The sequence below is a fragment of the Acomys minous genome (genome assembly GCF_964271855.1).
Source record: "Acomys minous genome assembly, chromosome: 3".
Lineage (NCBI taxonomy): Eukaryota > Metazoa > Chordata > Mammalia > Rodentia > Muridae > Acomys > Acomys minous.
In genome coordinates, this window is record NC_140485.1 from 131881398 (window position 1) to 131895499 (window position 14102).

General features: G+C 46.8%; 1 protein-coding gene across 2 annotated transcripts in view; it reads left to right on the forward strand.

Moving 5' to 3' along the window:
* The window catches only part of AKAP12 (A-kinase anchoring protein 12), an 84189-nt gene that overhangs the window by 43960 nt on the left and 26127 nt on the right, over positions 1-14102 (forward strand). For both annotated transcript variants that reach the window (XM_084776813.1, XM_084776814.1), the window contains exon 2: positions 1243-1357. In XM_084776813.1, the coding sequence (XP_084632939.1) occupies positions 1243-1357 (115 nt within the window). The remainder of the gene's footprint in view (positions 1-1242; positions 1358-14102) is intronic.

Sequence of the window (14102 nt, forward strand, 5' to 3'; positions counted from 1 at the left end):
GCCTCTGCCTCCCGAGTGCTGGGATTACAAGCCTGCACTACCACGCCTAGGCTAGTGTTAAATGTTGGATCTTATAGTTTTAAAAACAGATTTACTTATTTTATGTGTGAATGTTTGGCCTGCAATCATTTGTGTGTACCATGTGTGCCTTATACCCTCAGGGGACAGAAGAGGGCGTCATATCCCCTGGAACAGGGCTTCAGGGTGGTTGTGAGTTCCCATGTAGATGCTGGGAAGCAAACATCAGTCCTCTGTAAGAACAGCCAGTAGTTTCTCTGTGTAGCCTTGGCTATCTTGGACTTGCTTTGTAGACCAGGCCAGCCTCCAACTCACAGAGATCCACCGGCCTCTGTCTTCCCAAGTGCTGGGATTACATGTGTGTGCCACTGTGTCCAACTGCAGCCGGTGTTCTTAATGCTATAGGAATAGACGTTAGTGAAAAGAGAGATGCTCAGGGGAAGAATAGGGTACATCTGAAAATGTGGGTGGGGTGTGGGCTTTTAAAACCAGAGTCACTGAAATACTATTTTATAGTATGTATATATGTGTGTGTGTAATATTTATATAATATACATATAATTTATATATATGTATATGTATATTCTAGGGCTAGAGATGATAGATTTCTTCCCTAGGATATATCAAGGCCCTGGATTCCTCATCACTATGAGGAGGAGTAAAAAGAAAAAAAACAAGGAAAGTCTGGCTTTTGTGCTAGTCTCTAAGCTCAGAGCTGAGACTCACCCACCGTAGTTTCTGAAACAGGGTCTTGAATGACTAAAAGAATGAATGGACTGAGCCGGGCATAGTGGTGCACGCCTGTAATTCCAGCTCTGGGGAGGCAGAGGCAGGCAGATCTCTGTGAGTTCAAGGCCAGCCTGGCCTATAAAGCCCAGGACAGCCAAGGCTATGCAGAGAAACTCTGTCTCAAAAAAAAAAAAAAAAAAAAAGAAAGAAAGAAAGAAAAAAAAGAAAAACGAAAAGAAAAGAAAAAGAAAATAGAACGGACTTGTGCGCACACCTCACATACAAAGGTCAACTTTTGCTCATAGGCCATCATGTGTTCTATAGGGTCACTTACTCCTGTAGATGACTACAGAAAACCTTTCTCTTCATCGTGGGCCCTCCATTTTTCTGTATTTCTCCACTTCATAGTTTATACTCTGGATGTCAGAGCATTGCTTTTATCTTGGAAGAGGTGTGGACTGAGCTCCTGCTTACCTGGCTTTGTCTTCCCCACAGCTCCCACAGAAGAACGGTCAGCTGTCCACTGTCAACGGCGTCGCTGAACAAGGAGATGTCCATGTCCAAGAGGGAAGCCAGGAGGGACAGAAGGAAGAAGTCCTTGCTGAAGATGGTAAGCTGTCCTTGCAGGCCACGCTGGCTTCGGCAGGGCACCGAGCTGGAGGGCAGACTGCACTTGCGGTGAACCATGAACCAGGTTGTCACGTACTGTCAACAGAAAACACTATCTATTACACCACACTGCCTCGAGGCACAAGATGCCAACAGCACAGTTCATTAGCTGGTCTCAAGGGGAGATATTTAACACACTTTGGGTAGCTCCTGTACTTGGGGGTTGATATCAGAGGTCACTGTCCCTCAGGTTTGTGTGATGTCAGGTGTGAGTTCTCATTGGAAATACTAAGTATGCTTGCTTTAGAAAAGTGAGGGCCCGGGGCTGGAGAGATGGCTCAATGGTTAAGAGCACAGATTGCCCTTCCAAAGGTGCTGATTTCAATTCCCAGCAACAACATGGTGGCTCACAACCATCTATAACGTGATCTGATGCTCTCTTCTGGCCTGCAGATGTACATGCAGGCAGAGCACTGTGTACATAATAAATAAATCTTTAAAAAACTAAAAGTTGGCTGGAGAGTTGGCTCAGTGGTTAAGAGCACCGTCTGCTCTTCCAGAGGACCCGGGTTCGATTCCCAGCACCCACATGGCAGCTCATAACTGTCTGTAACTCCAAGATCTGACACCCCCACACCAATGCACATAAATTAAATAAAAATATTTTTTTAAAACCCTAAAAGTTGATGTCACACACACACCATACATGCATGCATACATACATACATGCATACATAGACATACATACTCACCCACATACATACATGTAATTTTTTTTATACACGTAATTTTTAAAAGGTATATTCAATGTAGTTGCTTGGCTCGGCTGCAATATAAATGCAAGGGTTGGGCATTGTCTCTCTGGATAAGATCCTTTCAACACATGGAACCCATTGTTTCTCTTCTCCCATGCTCGCCCCCCCCCCAGCCCCCCTCCCCCCGCGCCCGCCCAGCGCTGCGTCAAGCCAGGAGCTGCTTTGAAGTTGGTGGGAAGGGCTGTTCTTTATATATCACCACAGGCACCATATAAAGTCAGAAATGCACACATACTCTCACAGATGGAGGGTTTCACTGACCTAGTATGAGACTTTTGACTAATAGCCACCAGACGGCTGGAGTGGACGCGAATCGAATCCCCGAGGCCAGCCCTTTGTCCTCCTTGCATTCATTTTGAAGTAAACCAAGCAGTGGCTGGTGTGTCTCCGTGTGTGTGTGCACAGGTGCGTGTGTGTATGTGAGGAGGCCAGAGGACAAGCTCGGGGGTGGGAGCCGTCCACTTTGGTTTTTGAGACAGGATCCCTCAGCGGCCTGGAGTTTTGCAAATAGGCGCGGCTGGTCGACCAGCAGTCGGGGGGGGGGGGAGGGGGGGGAACGACTGCTTCTCTATCACTGAGCATGCGTGCTCAAGCCACCGCGGTCGTCTCTAGCACTGAGCATGCGTGCTCAAGCCACAGCGGTCGTCTCTAGCACTGAGCATGCGTGCTCAAGCCACAGTGGTCGTCTCTATCACTGAACATGCGTGCTCAAGCCACAGCGGTCGTCTCTAGCACTGAGCATGCGTACTCAAGCCACAGCGGTCTTCTCTAGCACTCAGCATGCGTGCTCAAGCCACAGTGGTCTGGCTGCCTTAGTGGGTTCTGGGGCTCAAACTCGAGAACTTATTTACTGCCCAAGCCATCTCCACAGCTCTCCATTTTTTCCCCCCACTCCATTGAATTCAGTCTGGCTAAGGTGCTTTGGGGACCATTTATCTGGGTTTTCTATTTCTGATTCCCAACTGGGGTCCTGGAAAGATTAAGTACAATAAAACATAAAGCCAAGAAGAATTTTGCAAGAGAGAGGAGCTGCTCGGAGTTCAGGTGGAGTGGCTCCCCGAGGCCAAGGGTGGCACTAATACCTGGGAACAGAAGACAAGTTGGATTTAGATGTCACCATCAGGGCTAGGGCTGTAGGCCAGAGCTCGGAGAGCTTGTCCATCGTGCAAGAAACGAGATGTTGCCGGGCGTGGTGGCGCATGCCTTTAATCCCAGCACTCGGGAGGCAGAAGCAGGTGGATCGCTGTGAGTTCAAGGCCAGCCTGGTCTACAAAGCGAGTCCTGGACAGCCAAGACTACACAGAGAAACCCTGTCTCGAAAAACCAAAAAGAAAGAAAGAAAAAAAAAAGAGATGTTGACCAGCCCAGCCACCTCCCTGTGGTGTTGGGGTTAGAGGTCGGGGCCCTGTGCGTTCCAGGAAAGTGCCACTGTCTACCTCCCAAACTGCGTCACCATTGTCAGAGGCTATGGTAATGTCTATTGTGGGCTAGGCAGTGTTCCTAGGACTCCAACCCAGGTAACAATTAACTGCCGCACTGTGTCCATGCAGGGACATAGAGGCTGACTGGAGAAAGTGTGCTTCCAGAAGTTTCCTGTGAGCCTAATGTGCTGGCTACTGGCCCAGACAGAAAAACTGGGCCTAGATAAGAGGGAGCCAAAATCAGTGTGGTTTGCGGAATATTTTGTAGACAGTTTGAGATCTCTGAAATACGGCAGAAAAGGATAGTCTGAGTGAGCTTTTTTTTTTCAAAAAAAAAAAATCTAATATATTTTATTTACTCTGTGTGTGCTCACACACTCACTTATTCATTGAGTGTGTTTGTGGAGGTCAGAGAGCAACTTGCAGGAATTAGTTCTCTTTCTACCGTGCTGCTCCTGGGGATAGAACTCAGGCTTGGTGAGAGGCACCAAGACTGAGCCATCTTGCCATCCTCCCAGACGCTTCTTGTGTGTGTGTGTGTGTGTGTGTGTGTGTGTGTGTGTGTGTGTGTGTGTGTGTGCACGCGCATGCGCCATGATGTACATGTGGAAGTCAGAGTGCCCATACGAGTCCGTTCTCAGCCTCTGTTGTATGAAATCCAGTGATCTTCGTATGTGGCCGAGCTGACACATAGGGTAGATATGTGGGATGGGGGGGGGGGGCGGGCACACGTTCCATGAGACCCTGGAGAGCACGATGTGTGTCCCTTGTAGTCTGTGACGCGTTTCCTGGAGGCTTGCTGTTTGCTGTCTTCCTTTCCCCCAGATGTGGTTTCTCAGATGTTTCAGCACCTGGCTAAACGCCAGCTTTTATAAAAAGCCATTCTGTCCCCAGCAGTGACTACTGTTGACCATGGCTGCCCTGGGAAGTCTGGGCATATACCAAATGCTGAGGGCTGGGAGAACGGAGAGAAGCCCTGAGAAAAACTCAGCTTCTGGGAGAGGCTAGCAGTCTCCCGAAAGGGCTGTGGAGGCCACCGTGAGCATCCTTCAGAGGCCTGCTCTTATCTTTGTCCTATCGGCCCCGCCACCATAATTCACAGCCCGGCAGTGTTGACGCAGGCGGAATCCTCCTGGTAAATTCTTCAACAGCAATCTTCTCATGCTTGTCTTTTGATAGTAAGTATTTAGCCTGTGTTTGGGTGTTTGATTTTTGTGTGTGTGTGTGTGTGTGTAAAAGTCAGATGACAACTGACAGTTTATAGGAGCTGGTTCTAAGGATTAAACATGGGTCATCAGCTTCACAGCAAAGGCCTTTACCCCTGAGCCATCTCACCAACCTGTTAGGCACTTTAAAGAAAAATTATATGTATGTGTTCATGCACATGCATGCATGCATGCGTCCATGTGAAGGCCAGAGGAGTTTCTCCCCACCCCCACCCCTACCCTGCCTCTTGCTTTGTTTTTTTTTTGCTTTTTTTTTTTTTTTTTTTTTTTTTTTTGTTTCCTCACAAGAGCAGAAGTTTGCTGGGCATGGTGGCGCACACCTTTAATCTCAGCACTCGAGAGGCAGAGGCAGGCGGATCGCTGTGAGTTCGAGGCCAGCCTGATCTACAAATCGAGTCCAGGACAGCCAAGGCTACACAGAAAAACCCTGTCTTGGGGGAGGGGGGAGTTGGGGGGAGGAAGAGCAGACTTTTATCTTTTTTTTTTTTTTTTTTTTTTTTGCCAGCCAGCTTCCAGGTTCTGCTGCCCCCAATCCCGATGCTGGGGTTTACAGGCACCTCACAGCCACACCTGGCTTTTACAAGGGTCCTGAGGGTTCAAATTCACAACCTCTTGCTTGCACAACAATTGTTCTTACCAACCCCATGGATCTACCTTTCCAGAGCCCTGGGTTTGGATTTTGTGGTTATTTCTGGAAGTCAGAGCTCTACCTGGGAGATGACTCCTAGGTAAACAAAAACATGGTTTGAGTGTGTAAACCCTTGGCTGTAGGGTTCGGAGGACTGTGCTTTCTATCATGGTCCACTTAATAATAAAAACACGTTTCGAGTTATGTTGGGCCAATGGTGGCATTTGTTGGCATTTGGCTAAATTCCTTAGCTAAACTGACGAGGGTGAATGCGCATGAGGAGCCATGCTGCTGAAGTGTTACCTTAAACTGACTGGTGATCATTATAAGGCTCAGCGATAGAACACTTGTCTCGCATACTTGAGGCTCTGGGTTTGAGTCAAAGCAGCTCCAAAAGGAAACAGAGAAATGCCATCCATGAACGGTGATTTATAGCTGCCTATACAACCAGAATTTGGGAGGCTGAGGCAGAAGAATTGCTTCAAAGTTCAAGGTCAGCCTGGGCTACATAGTGAGTCCCTGGGCCCTTGTGGTACCAGTTTCCGTATTTTATCTCACCGCTGTGATAAAGGATGCCCACAAGAAGCAGTTTAAGACAGGGTTTATGCCCCGGCTCACAGTTTGAGGTACAGCCAGTCAGTCCCCCATGGCAGCCAGGTTATGTCAGGAAGCCTTGAGGCAGCAGCTCACGTTGCATCTGCATTCAGGAAGCAGAGAACAACGAATGCAATACTCAGCTTGCGTCTTCTTTTGTGCAGCCCAGGATCCATCATGACTGGCTTGCCTTTTCTGAAATTCAGAGATACCGATAATTCAAGAATATTAGAATATGTTTTTTTTCTTGTAAACTTTCTGCCCTCCCTCCCTCCCTCCCAGCTTAGAAACTTTCTTTAAGTGATAGAACAATATACTAGATATATTCTAAACTTTAAAAAGTAGTACAGAGCATAACTTCAGAGCAATGTTTTTAAAATATTGTTTATTTACTATAGTGTGTGAGTGAGTGAGTGAGTGAGCGAGCGAGCTGTGGATACATGCAGAGAGAGGTTAGAAAGCATTCTGAGTCAGTCCTTGCCTCCCCAGAGTCTCTTGGTTTTGATACTGCACTCCATCCTCCAGGCTACCTGGTCCACAAACAATTCTGACGATTCTCCTGTCTCTGCCTCTCAGCGCACCTGTAGGAATGCTGGCATTACAGATGCCCACCACCACGTCATGGCTTCCAGAGGTGGAACTTAGGTCTTCAGGCTTGCATGGTGAACACTTGGACCCACTGAGACACACTGCCAGCCCCAGGGGCAACTTTAGATCACACATGTTCGGGGATGAATGCAAACGTTTATTTACAATGGAAAAAAAAATCACAGCAATTTCCTTTACCTTCCGGAGTGAGCATCCCCCCTTGCTTCCTCTTGAGGTGCTTCGTCAACTTATCTTTTTATTAAAACTGCTTAGCCTTCTCTCTCAGTGTCTTTTACTAATTTCGTGAACAGACAAGGAAACCTTAAGGTCCTATTTCCATTGATGCTACTATAACTAGTTGCTAAAGAAAAAGAACCCCAGAAGTCATACAAGTCATCCTGCGCTGTGGGGTCAGAGTATAAACAATGTATCTTTCACAAGGCACAAGGCGGAGTTTCTGTGCTGCTGGGGTGGCACCTGGCAGGCAGTGCCCTGCCTCCGGTTACACTCTGAGCTGTTTCTATTTCCTCGGAGATTTGCCTTTTTGCAGTCTGTGGAGCAAAAAAAACGACACTGCTCCTCTTCATGGCCACATTTCTGTGCGAGACAGAACAGTGGTGCTCCGTCCTGGTTTTCAATTACTTTCCTTCACCCTTTGCACACCCAGAATGGAGGGAATTTACACAAGCAGTGGTGGCATTTGTCCTTCACTGCTTTGTTGTTGGCATTTGCCACACTGGGGCTCATCTGCTTTGAAAGCACTAGCCAGGTGAACCAGTGCACAGCGTGTTCATCAGGGGCCTCGTGCAGGGATTCCCTGATCCACCTGCTGTGTGAGCAGCTCACCCCTTCCCCCATCCCTAGGGGCACTGACTAAAGCAGAGGTCTCTAGAGAGACTAGTCCTCATTTCACGGTAACCCCCTTTTCTACGTCTCGGCGTTATCCCTCAGGTAGAGGCAGAAGTGGAGGACTCATGACTCAAGTATTTAATGGCTGAATTTGCTGCATGGCGGAGAATACACCTGTCTACTGGTGCTTATATTCACACTTGTTTTATTGAATTTGAGCTTTTCCCGGCCTGGGGCCAAATACCTTTGGGCTATGGAAAGACCAAAGGTGATCACTGAATAATTGTCGTTTCCCCCTGTAAGTCTGGTCCTTTTCACTCCTTTTTCTGTCTTAACACGTGGCCTAATCTTGTTTATATTTTTAGGAAGACCTGCCTACCACCCCATCATTAGCCTCCATTCTGCCTAGTTTTTGTTTGGTTTGGTTTTGGTTTTGGTACCAGCTGTTAGCATCTGGCATCCGAGGTCTCTCTCTTCCCTCCTCCCTGATGGAGAGCAAGGCCAGGGATGAGGAGGCGGTGAAGGAGAGTTTATAGCAGCCACTTTCCAGTGGGTTAAGTATGGCAGCCTGTTTGGCTTTGTTTTTGTCAGAGTCTCCTTATATGGCCTGGGATGGCCTCGAACTCACGGTAGTCTTCCTTACCCATTCCTGGCAATGCTGGCTTTAGGCGTGCACGCACTTTGCTTTGTGGGTCTTGGCCATGTTCCTTTCTGTTGCATGGGCGGTAACAAAGCTAGATCCCTCTCAGAACGCCCAGAATGCTTACTGCTGGCTGGCATCTGCTGTTGCCTGGAACGTGCAACACCACCCTGACCTGTCATGAGTGGACAAGGATTCCTATAGAGATGCTCTGTAGACACAGAGAGGACCTCCTCCCTACAGCGCGCGCGCACTTTGTGTTTCATAGACAATAACTTTGCACAGCATCTTCTCCGACTCAGTCTCGTCTTGTTGATGGTTTGAAAACTGTAGAGTGCTAACATGACATAAGCCTTGAGCTCAGGTGAAAGTCCTTTGGTGTGCAGGCCTGGGAACTTACTTAGCTTCATTCCCTGCTCCCTACTAGTGTTGGAATAGCCCAAGCAATCCTCGTGCCTCGGCTTCCCAAGTGCTGGGACTACAAGTGTATGCCACTGTACTCTGCCTCTGAACTACATACTCTCATGCGCATGCGCACAGGCACACACCGTGCACTTGACCTTCATTCGAGTGCCTCCCCTTTTATCTGTGGACTCAATTTCTATCTGTAAAATGAGCACCTCCGAAGCCTGAGTCATCGGTATTACTCCTTGGGGCCTTAGAACCACAGAGGGAGGATTAGCTAATACTGACACCTGAGCATCCTTGGACAGGTGCTTAAAATGTCATTATGCCTATTTATAAAATGAATTCTATGGTTTTTCCTAATCCAATACTAAAACTCATTTTTCTGGATTTGAAGTTTTAATTTTAAATGAATAAAAGGTTTGCAAGGGGGCATCTTATTCAATAATAACATCTTGCTTCAGAGTCATCGGGGTATGAAGAACAAAGTTAATGTCTTTATAAATGAACATGGCCACAAGGTATCACATGGATTTCTAGTGTGCGGAGTTCCCAGAAGGTTGCGACTCAGAAAGAGTGGATGGAAGGATGCTGGCAAACGCTGTTGCTTCCTTGTCAGCTAATTCTAGAAGTGTTACCTATAGCTTGTTGTACTTTTGTGCACTTCTTGCCCCCCCCCCACACACACACTCTGTTTTGAGCTGTGTTCTTCGTGGGGGTAGAGGTGAGAGAATGCAGTGTGTTAGTGACTTTCTGCCCCTGAGAAGAAATATCCCAGGAAGTTGAGTGACAAAATGTTTGTTTTGGCTTCCTCCTTCATAGGCATTGGTCCAAGACTGGGGCATCCATTGATTTGGGTCTGGGGTAGGTAGATGTGCCTAACCATCAGGGTCAGAGCATATGAACAAATGAGATGGTCACCTCATGGCGGGAAGCAAGAGGAACAGGAGGGGGGTTATTCCATAGTCCATTTCAGGGGTATGCCTCCAATAACTTGAGATCTGCCCACTACAGTCTGGCTCCTAAAGGCATGTGGCACCCTCCAGTAACACCACCCTGGGAGGTAGGAGGGTGGATGGGAGGGTTCAGCATCCCAACCATAGCAGTTAGGCAAAGAAAATGTATTCTCTTGGCTTAAAATTCAGCCTCTGGGCCAGCAAGATGGATCAGCAGGTAGAAAGCAATTGCAGCATAATCCTGGGGACCTGAGTTCGACTCCCTGGAGCTCACATAAAGCTTAGAGAGAACTGAGTGTACAAAGTCCTTTGCATCCATACCCACACACAAGCATAGCACACACGCAGGGACATGCAATCAATAAATGACAACTTACTTTTTTTTTTTTTCTTTCTTTCTTTCTTTCTTTCTTTTTCTTTTTTTTTTTTTTTGAGGCCAGCCTGATCTACAAAGTGAGTTCCAAACTAACCAGGTCTCTAAAAAAACAAACAAAAATTCCCCCCCACCCCAGTTTGTGTTTGTACTTTTAATTTTGTTTAGATTGCTATTGTTGCTTGAATGTATAGAATGCATTAGTTATTTTGGCAAGAAGTTAATATGTGATCAGTCTAATAAGTATATCTTTTTGCTGTTGTTTAAGACGGGGGTGGGGGAGTGGGGGGCAGTTGTCTGTCTCTCTATCCCTGGGTGGCCTAGAACTCTGAGATGTGCTCTCCTGGCCACCTGAGTGCTGGATGAAGCATGTGCCCCGCCATACACAGCTACTTTAATGTACTTTTAAAAATTTATAACTACATATCTGTGTGCACGTGTGTTTATGTGCTCATACAGAGGTCACTAGAGTCTCAAGGATCGAACTCAGGTCACCAGGCTTGACAGCAAGTGTTTTGTTTTATTTTTATTTTTTTGGCTGAGCTGTCTTCCTTCCAGCTTTAACGGATCTTAACATAGGTGTGTCATGTTTAGAAAAGTGCCAAGCATGTGGCCATTACTTCATTATATGAGTCTGCTGGGGCTGCCATAAAAATAACAAATAAAAACCCTGGACCAGATGACGTAGAGACAAACATTTATCATTCTCGTATTCTGAGCAGTTTCAACGGCTCCTGAGGCCTCTCCTTGGCTTGCAGATGGCTGCTCTCTTGCTGTCCCCACACTGCCCTTTCCCTTCTACGTGCCTGGGCATCTTTAAGTGTCCAAATTTCTTCTTATGAGGAGGACACCGGACAGTTTGTTTGGGTTACAGCCCAGCCTACGTGGCCTCATTTTTAAACTCTTTGTTTGTTTAGTTTTTTAAATTTTATTTCTCACTAAGTTGCCCGTCCTAACCTTGAAGTTGTTCGATAGCCCAGGCTAGTCTTGGACTCTCTAGTAGAGCCACCGTCTTGGCTTTAGTCGCCTTTTTTAAAAAAATATTTATTTATTTACTATTATGTATACAGTGCTGTGCCTTCATGTACACCTGCACACCAGAAGAGGGCATTAGATCACATTATAGATGGTTGTGAACCACCATGTGGTTGATGGGGATTGAACTCAGGACCTTTGGAAGAGCAGGTGGCACTTTTAACCACTGAGCCATCTCTCCAGCCCCTAGTCGCCTTTTTTAAAGACCCTCTCTCCTCAGGACCTGGGGCTGTGGCTCAGTGTGTAGCTAGCACGCACAAAGTCCTGGCTCGATCCCTAGAACCACATTAAATTGGGGGCGTGGTGGCACATGTCTATAAAAGAAAGTGCTCAGGAGATAATGAAAAGGGAACAGAAGTTCAAGGCCATTCTCAGCCACATTAGCCTATTCAAGACCAACTTAGGCTGCGTGAGACCTTATCTCTAAAAAAAAAAGGGGGGGTGGATGGGGAGAGCTCTATCCAAATGAGGTACCAGGAGGTGGGAGGGGACAGTCAGTCCATCACATCGTCCCTGTGATTATTAGATCGGAAAGTCAAATTTGGGGACCAAGAAGCCTTAGTAGAAGAGAGCTACGAGGCTGGTGTGCTGGGTCTCAGCCTGCTGTAGTTTCCTCTTCTGGAGAGCGTTTCCCATAAAAGGAGGCCTGGACTTCCCCCTCCCTCTCACCACCCTCCCAACTCCGGGACTGACTTCTATGCTGCACAGAGCAAACTCACCTCCCTTCCTACAGGCTGCCCTCTAAGTATTTGCAAACATCAATCATGGCTTCCTCCCATCTTTCCTAATATCGCCAGAGAAATGAAGCTGCCTTGAATTAAAAAATAAAATAAAACAAAATAAAATAAAACCAACAACAACAACAAAACAAAACCAAAAACCTGCCAGCGCTTAACGTATATTTCCAACAGGAATGTGCTGCGTGGAAGCTTGCCAAAACTAGCTTGATTTCGCTATTACTATTTCTTGTGTTTAAGTTTCTTCTCAGTCTCTTTAAAGCATGCGAATAAAGCCAAGCATGGGACTGGATGCCTGGAATCCCAGCATTTGACGGGTAAATTGGGGACAATAGTTCAAGGTCCCCTTCTGATATCTATATCGAGTTCAGGACTCACATGGGATACACAAGGCCATAACCTAAAAACAACCCCAACAAAAGGCCTGGAAAGAGAGAGAGTTCCATTGGTAAACATGCTCGTGGACTTCATCAGTACAGTTCCTCAGGGCCTACATTTAAAAAGCCAAGTGTGTGTGGTATGGAACCTGCTTGTCATCTCACAGCTGGAGAGGCCATGGTAAGAAGGTCCCTGGGACCTGCTGCCCAGCTAGTCTAGTCCACTTGGTGTGTTCTAGGCCAGTGAGAGACTCTGTCTTTTTAACTTTTTTAAAAACTATTTTATTTATTTATTTATTTATTTATTTATTTATTTATTTTGACTGTGCAGCGTTGGCACACATCTTTAATCCCAACACTCAGAGGTAGAGACAGGTGGATCTCCATGAGTTAGAGGCCAACCTGGTCTGCAGAGCAAGTTCCAGGACAGCCAAGACTACACAGAAAAAAAAAATTATTTTTTGTGTGTGGGTATTTTGCTTCCATGTATGTGTGTATACCAAGTAGGTCCTAGGAACCAAACCCAGGTCCTCTGCAAGAGCAAGTGCTCTTAACTGCTAAGCCATTCATCTTCCCAGCCCCAAATATGACAATTAAAAAAAACCTGTTGTTGTTAATTACATTTACAAGTGTGTGTGCACACACACGCACATGCCGCAGTGTTCATGTGGTGGTGTGCAGGCAACTTACAGCATTTGGTTCTCTCTTTCCAGCAGATGGGTTACAAGGATCTAACTTAAGTCATCAGTCTTGGTAGTGGGTGCCTTCTCATCAACTCCTACAAGTGTCTCTTAAGAACACTTGGCTAATACTGGGCGTGGTGGCGCACGCCTTTAGTCCCAGCACGCGGGAGGCAGAGGCAGGCAAATCGCTGTGAGTTCAAGGCCAGCCTGGTCTACAAAGTGAGTCTAGGACAGCCAAAGCTACACAGAGAAACCCTGTCTCGAAAAACAAAACAAAAGAATGAACATTTGGCTAGGGCTGGAGAATTGGTTTAGTGGTTAAGAGCACTGTCTGCTCTTCCATAGGACCTGGGTTCATTTCCCAACACCCACATGGCGGCTCACAACTGTCTGTAACTCCAAGATCTGACACCCTCATACCAATACACATAAATTAAAATTAAATAAAAATCTTTTTTTAAAAAAAAGAACAAGCCGGGCGTGGTGGCGCACGCCTTTAATCCCAGCACTCGGGAGGCAGAGGCAGGCGGATCGCTGTGAGTTTGAGGCCAGCCTGGTCTACAAAGTGAGTCCAGGACAGCCAAGGCTACACAGAGAAACCCTGTCTCGAAAAACCCAAAAAAAAAAAAAAATTAATTAATTAATTAATTAAAAAAAGAACACTTAGCTATAGCAGCACTTGTCCCAAATTCAGTCCCCCAGTATGAACACAAACAAAACACCCAGAACATCAATCAAGACTCTCCAGCCCCGGTGAAGACCCTCACCAGGTCTTTACCGTCATGGCATCCTAATCCTAGACCAGTCGCCTTCAGAGTAGTGACACACAAATGCCACTTGTCCGGGAGCCGTGTACTAGGTTTATGGTCCTTTGTGTTGTTGCCCAAGCCGACCAAGACCGTCGTTAAATGAACTTTTAGAGAAGCGCGTCCTTGTCATCATGCTCGTCAAGTCTTGGCTCCAAGTGTTCTCTCTGGCCAAGTTAATTTCTATCCGGTGTGTTCAGGTGCCTTGGCATTCCATCAGGGTGAGTGTGATGGATGCACTGCTGTCCAACCTGCCCCCATCCAGACCTGATCCCTCCTGTGGTTCCTGTGAGAAGCTCACAGAAAACAATCTCCAGGATCCGTTTCCATTTGATAAGGTGCCAGCTAGAAATCCAGGCAACTCACTTGGAGGAAGTTTATCTCCTACTTGTCTTAGTCACTGTTGTAGTGCTGTGAAGAGACCCCATGACCAAGGCAACTCTTCTGAAAGAAAGCATTTAACTGGGGGTTTGCCCACAGTTTCAGAGGGTTAGTCCGTCCTCATCATGGCGGGGCCACGGAGGGAGGAAGGTGGCACTCCTGGAGCTGGGGCAGTAGCTTAGAGTTACATCCTGATCTTGAGAGAGACAGACAGACAGACAGACTGGGCAGG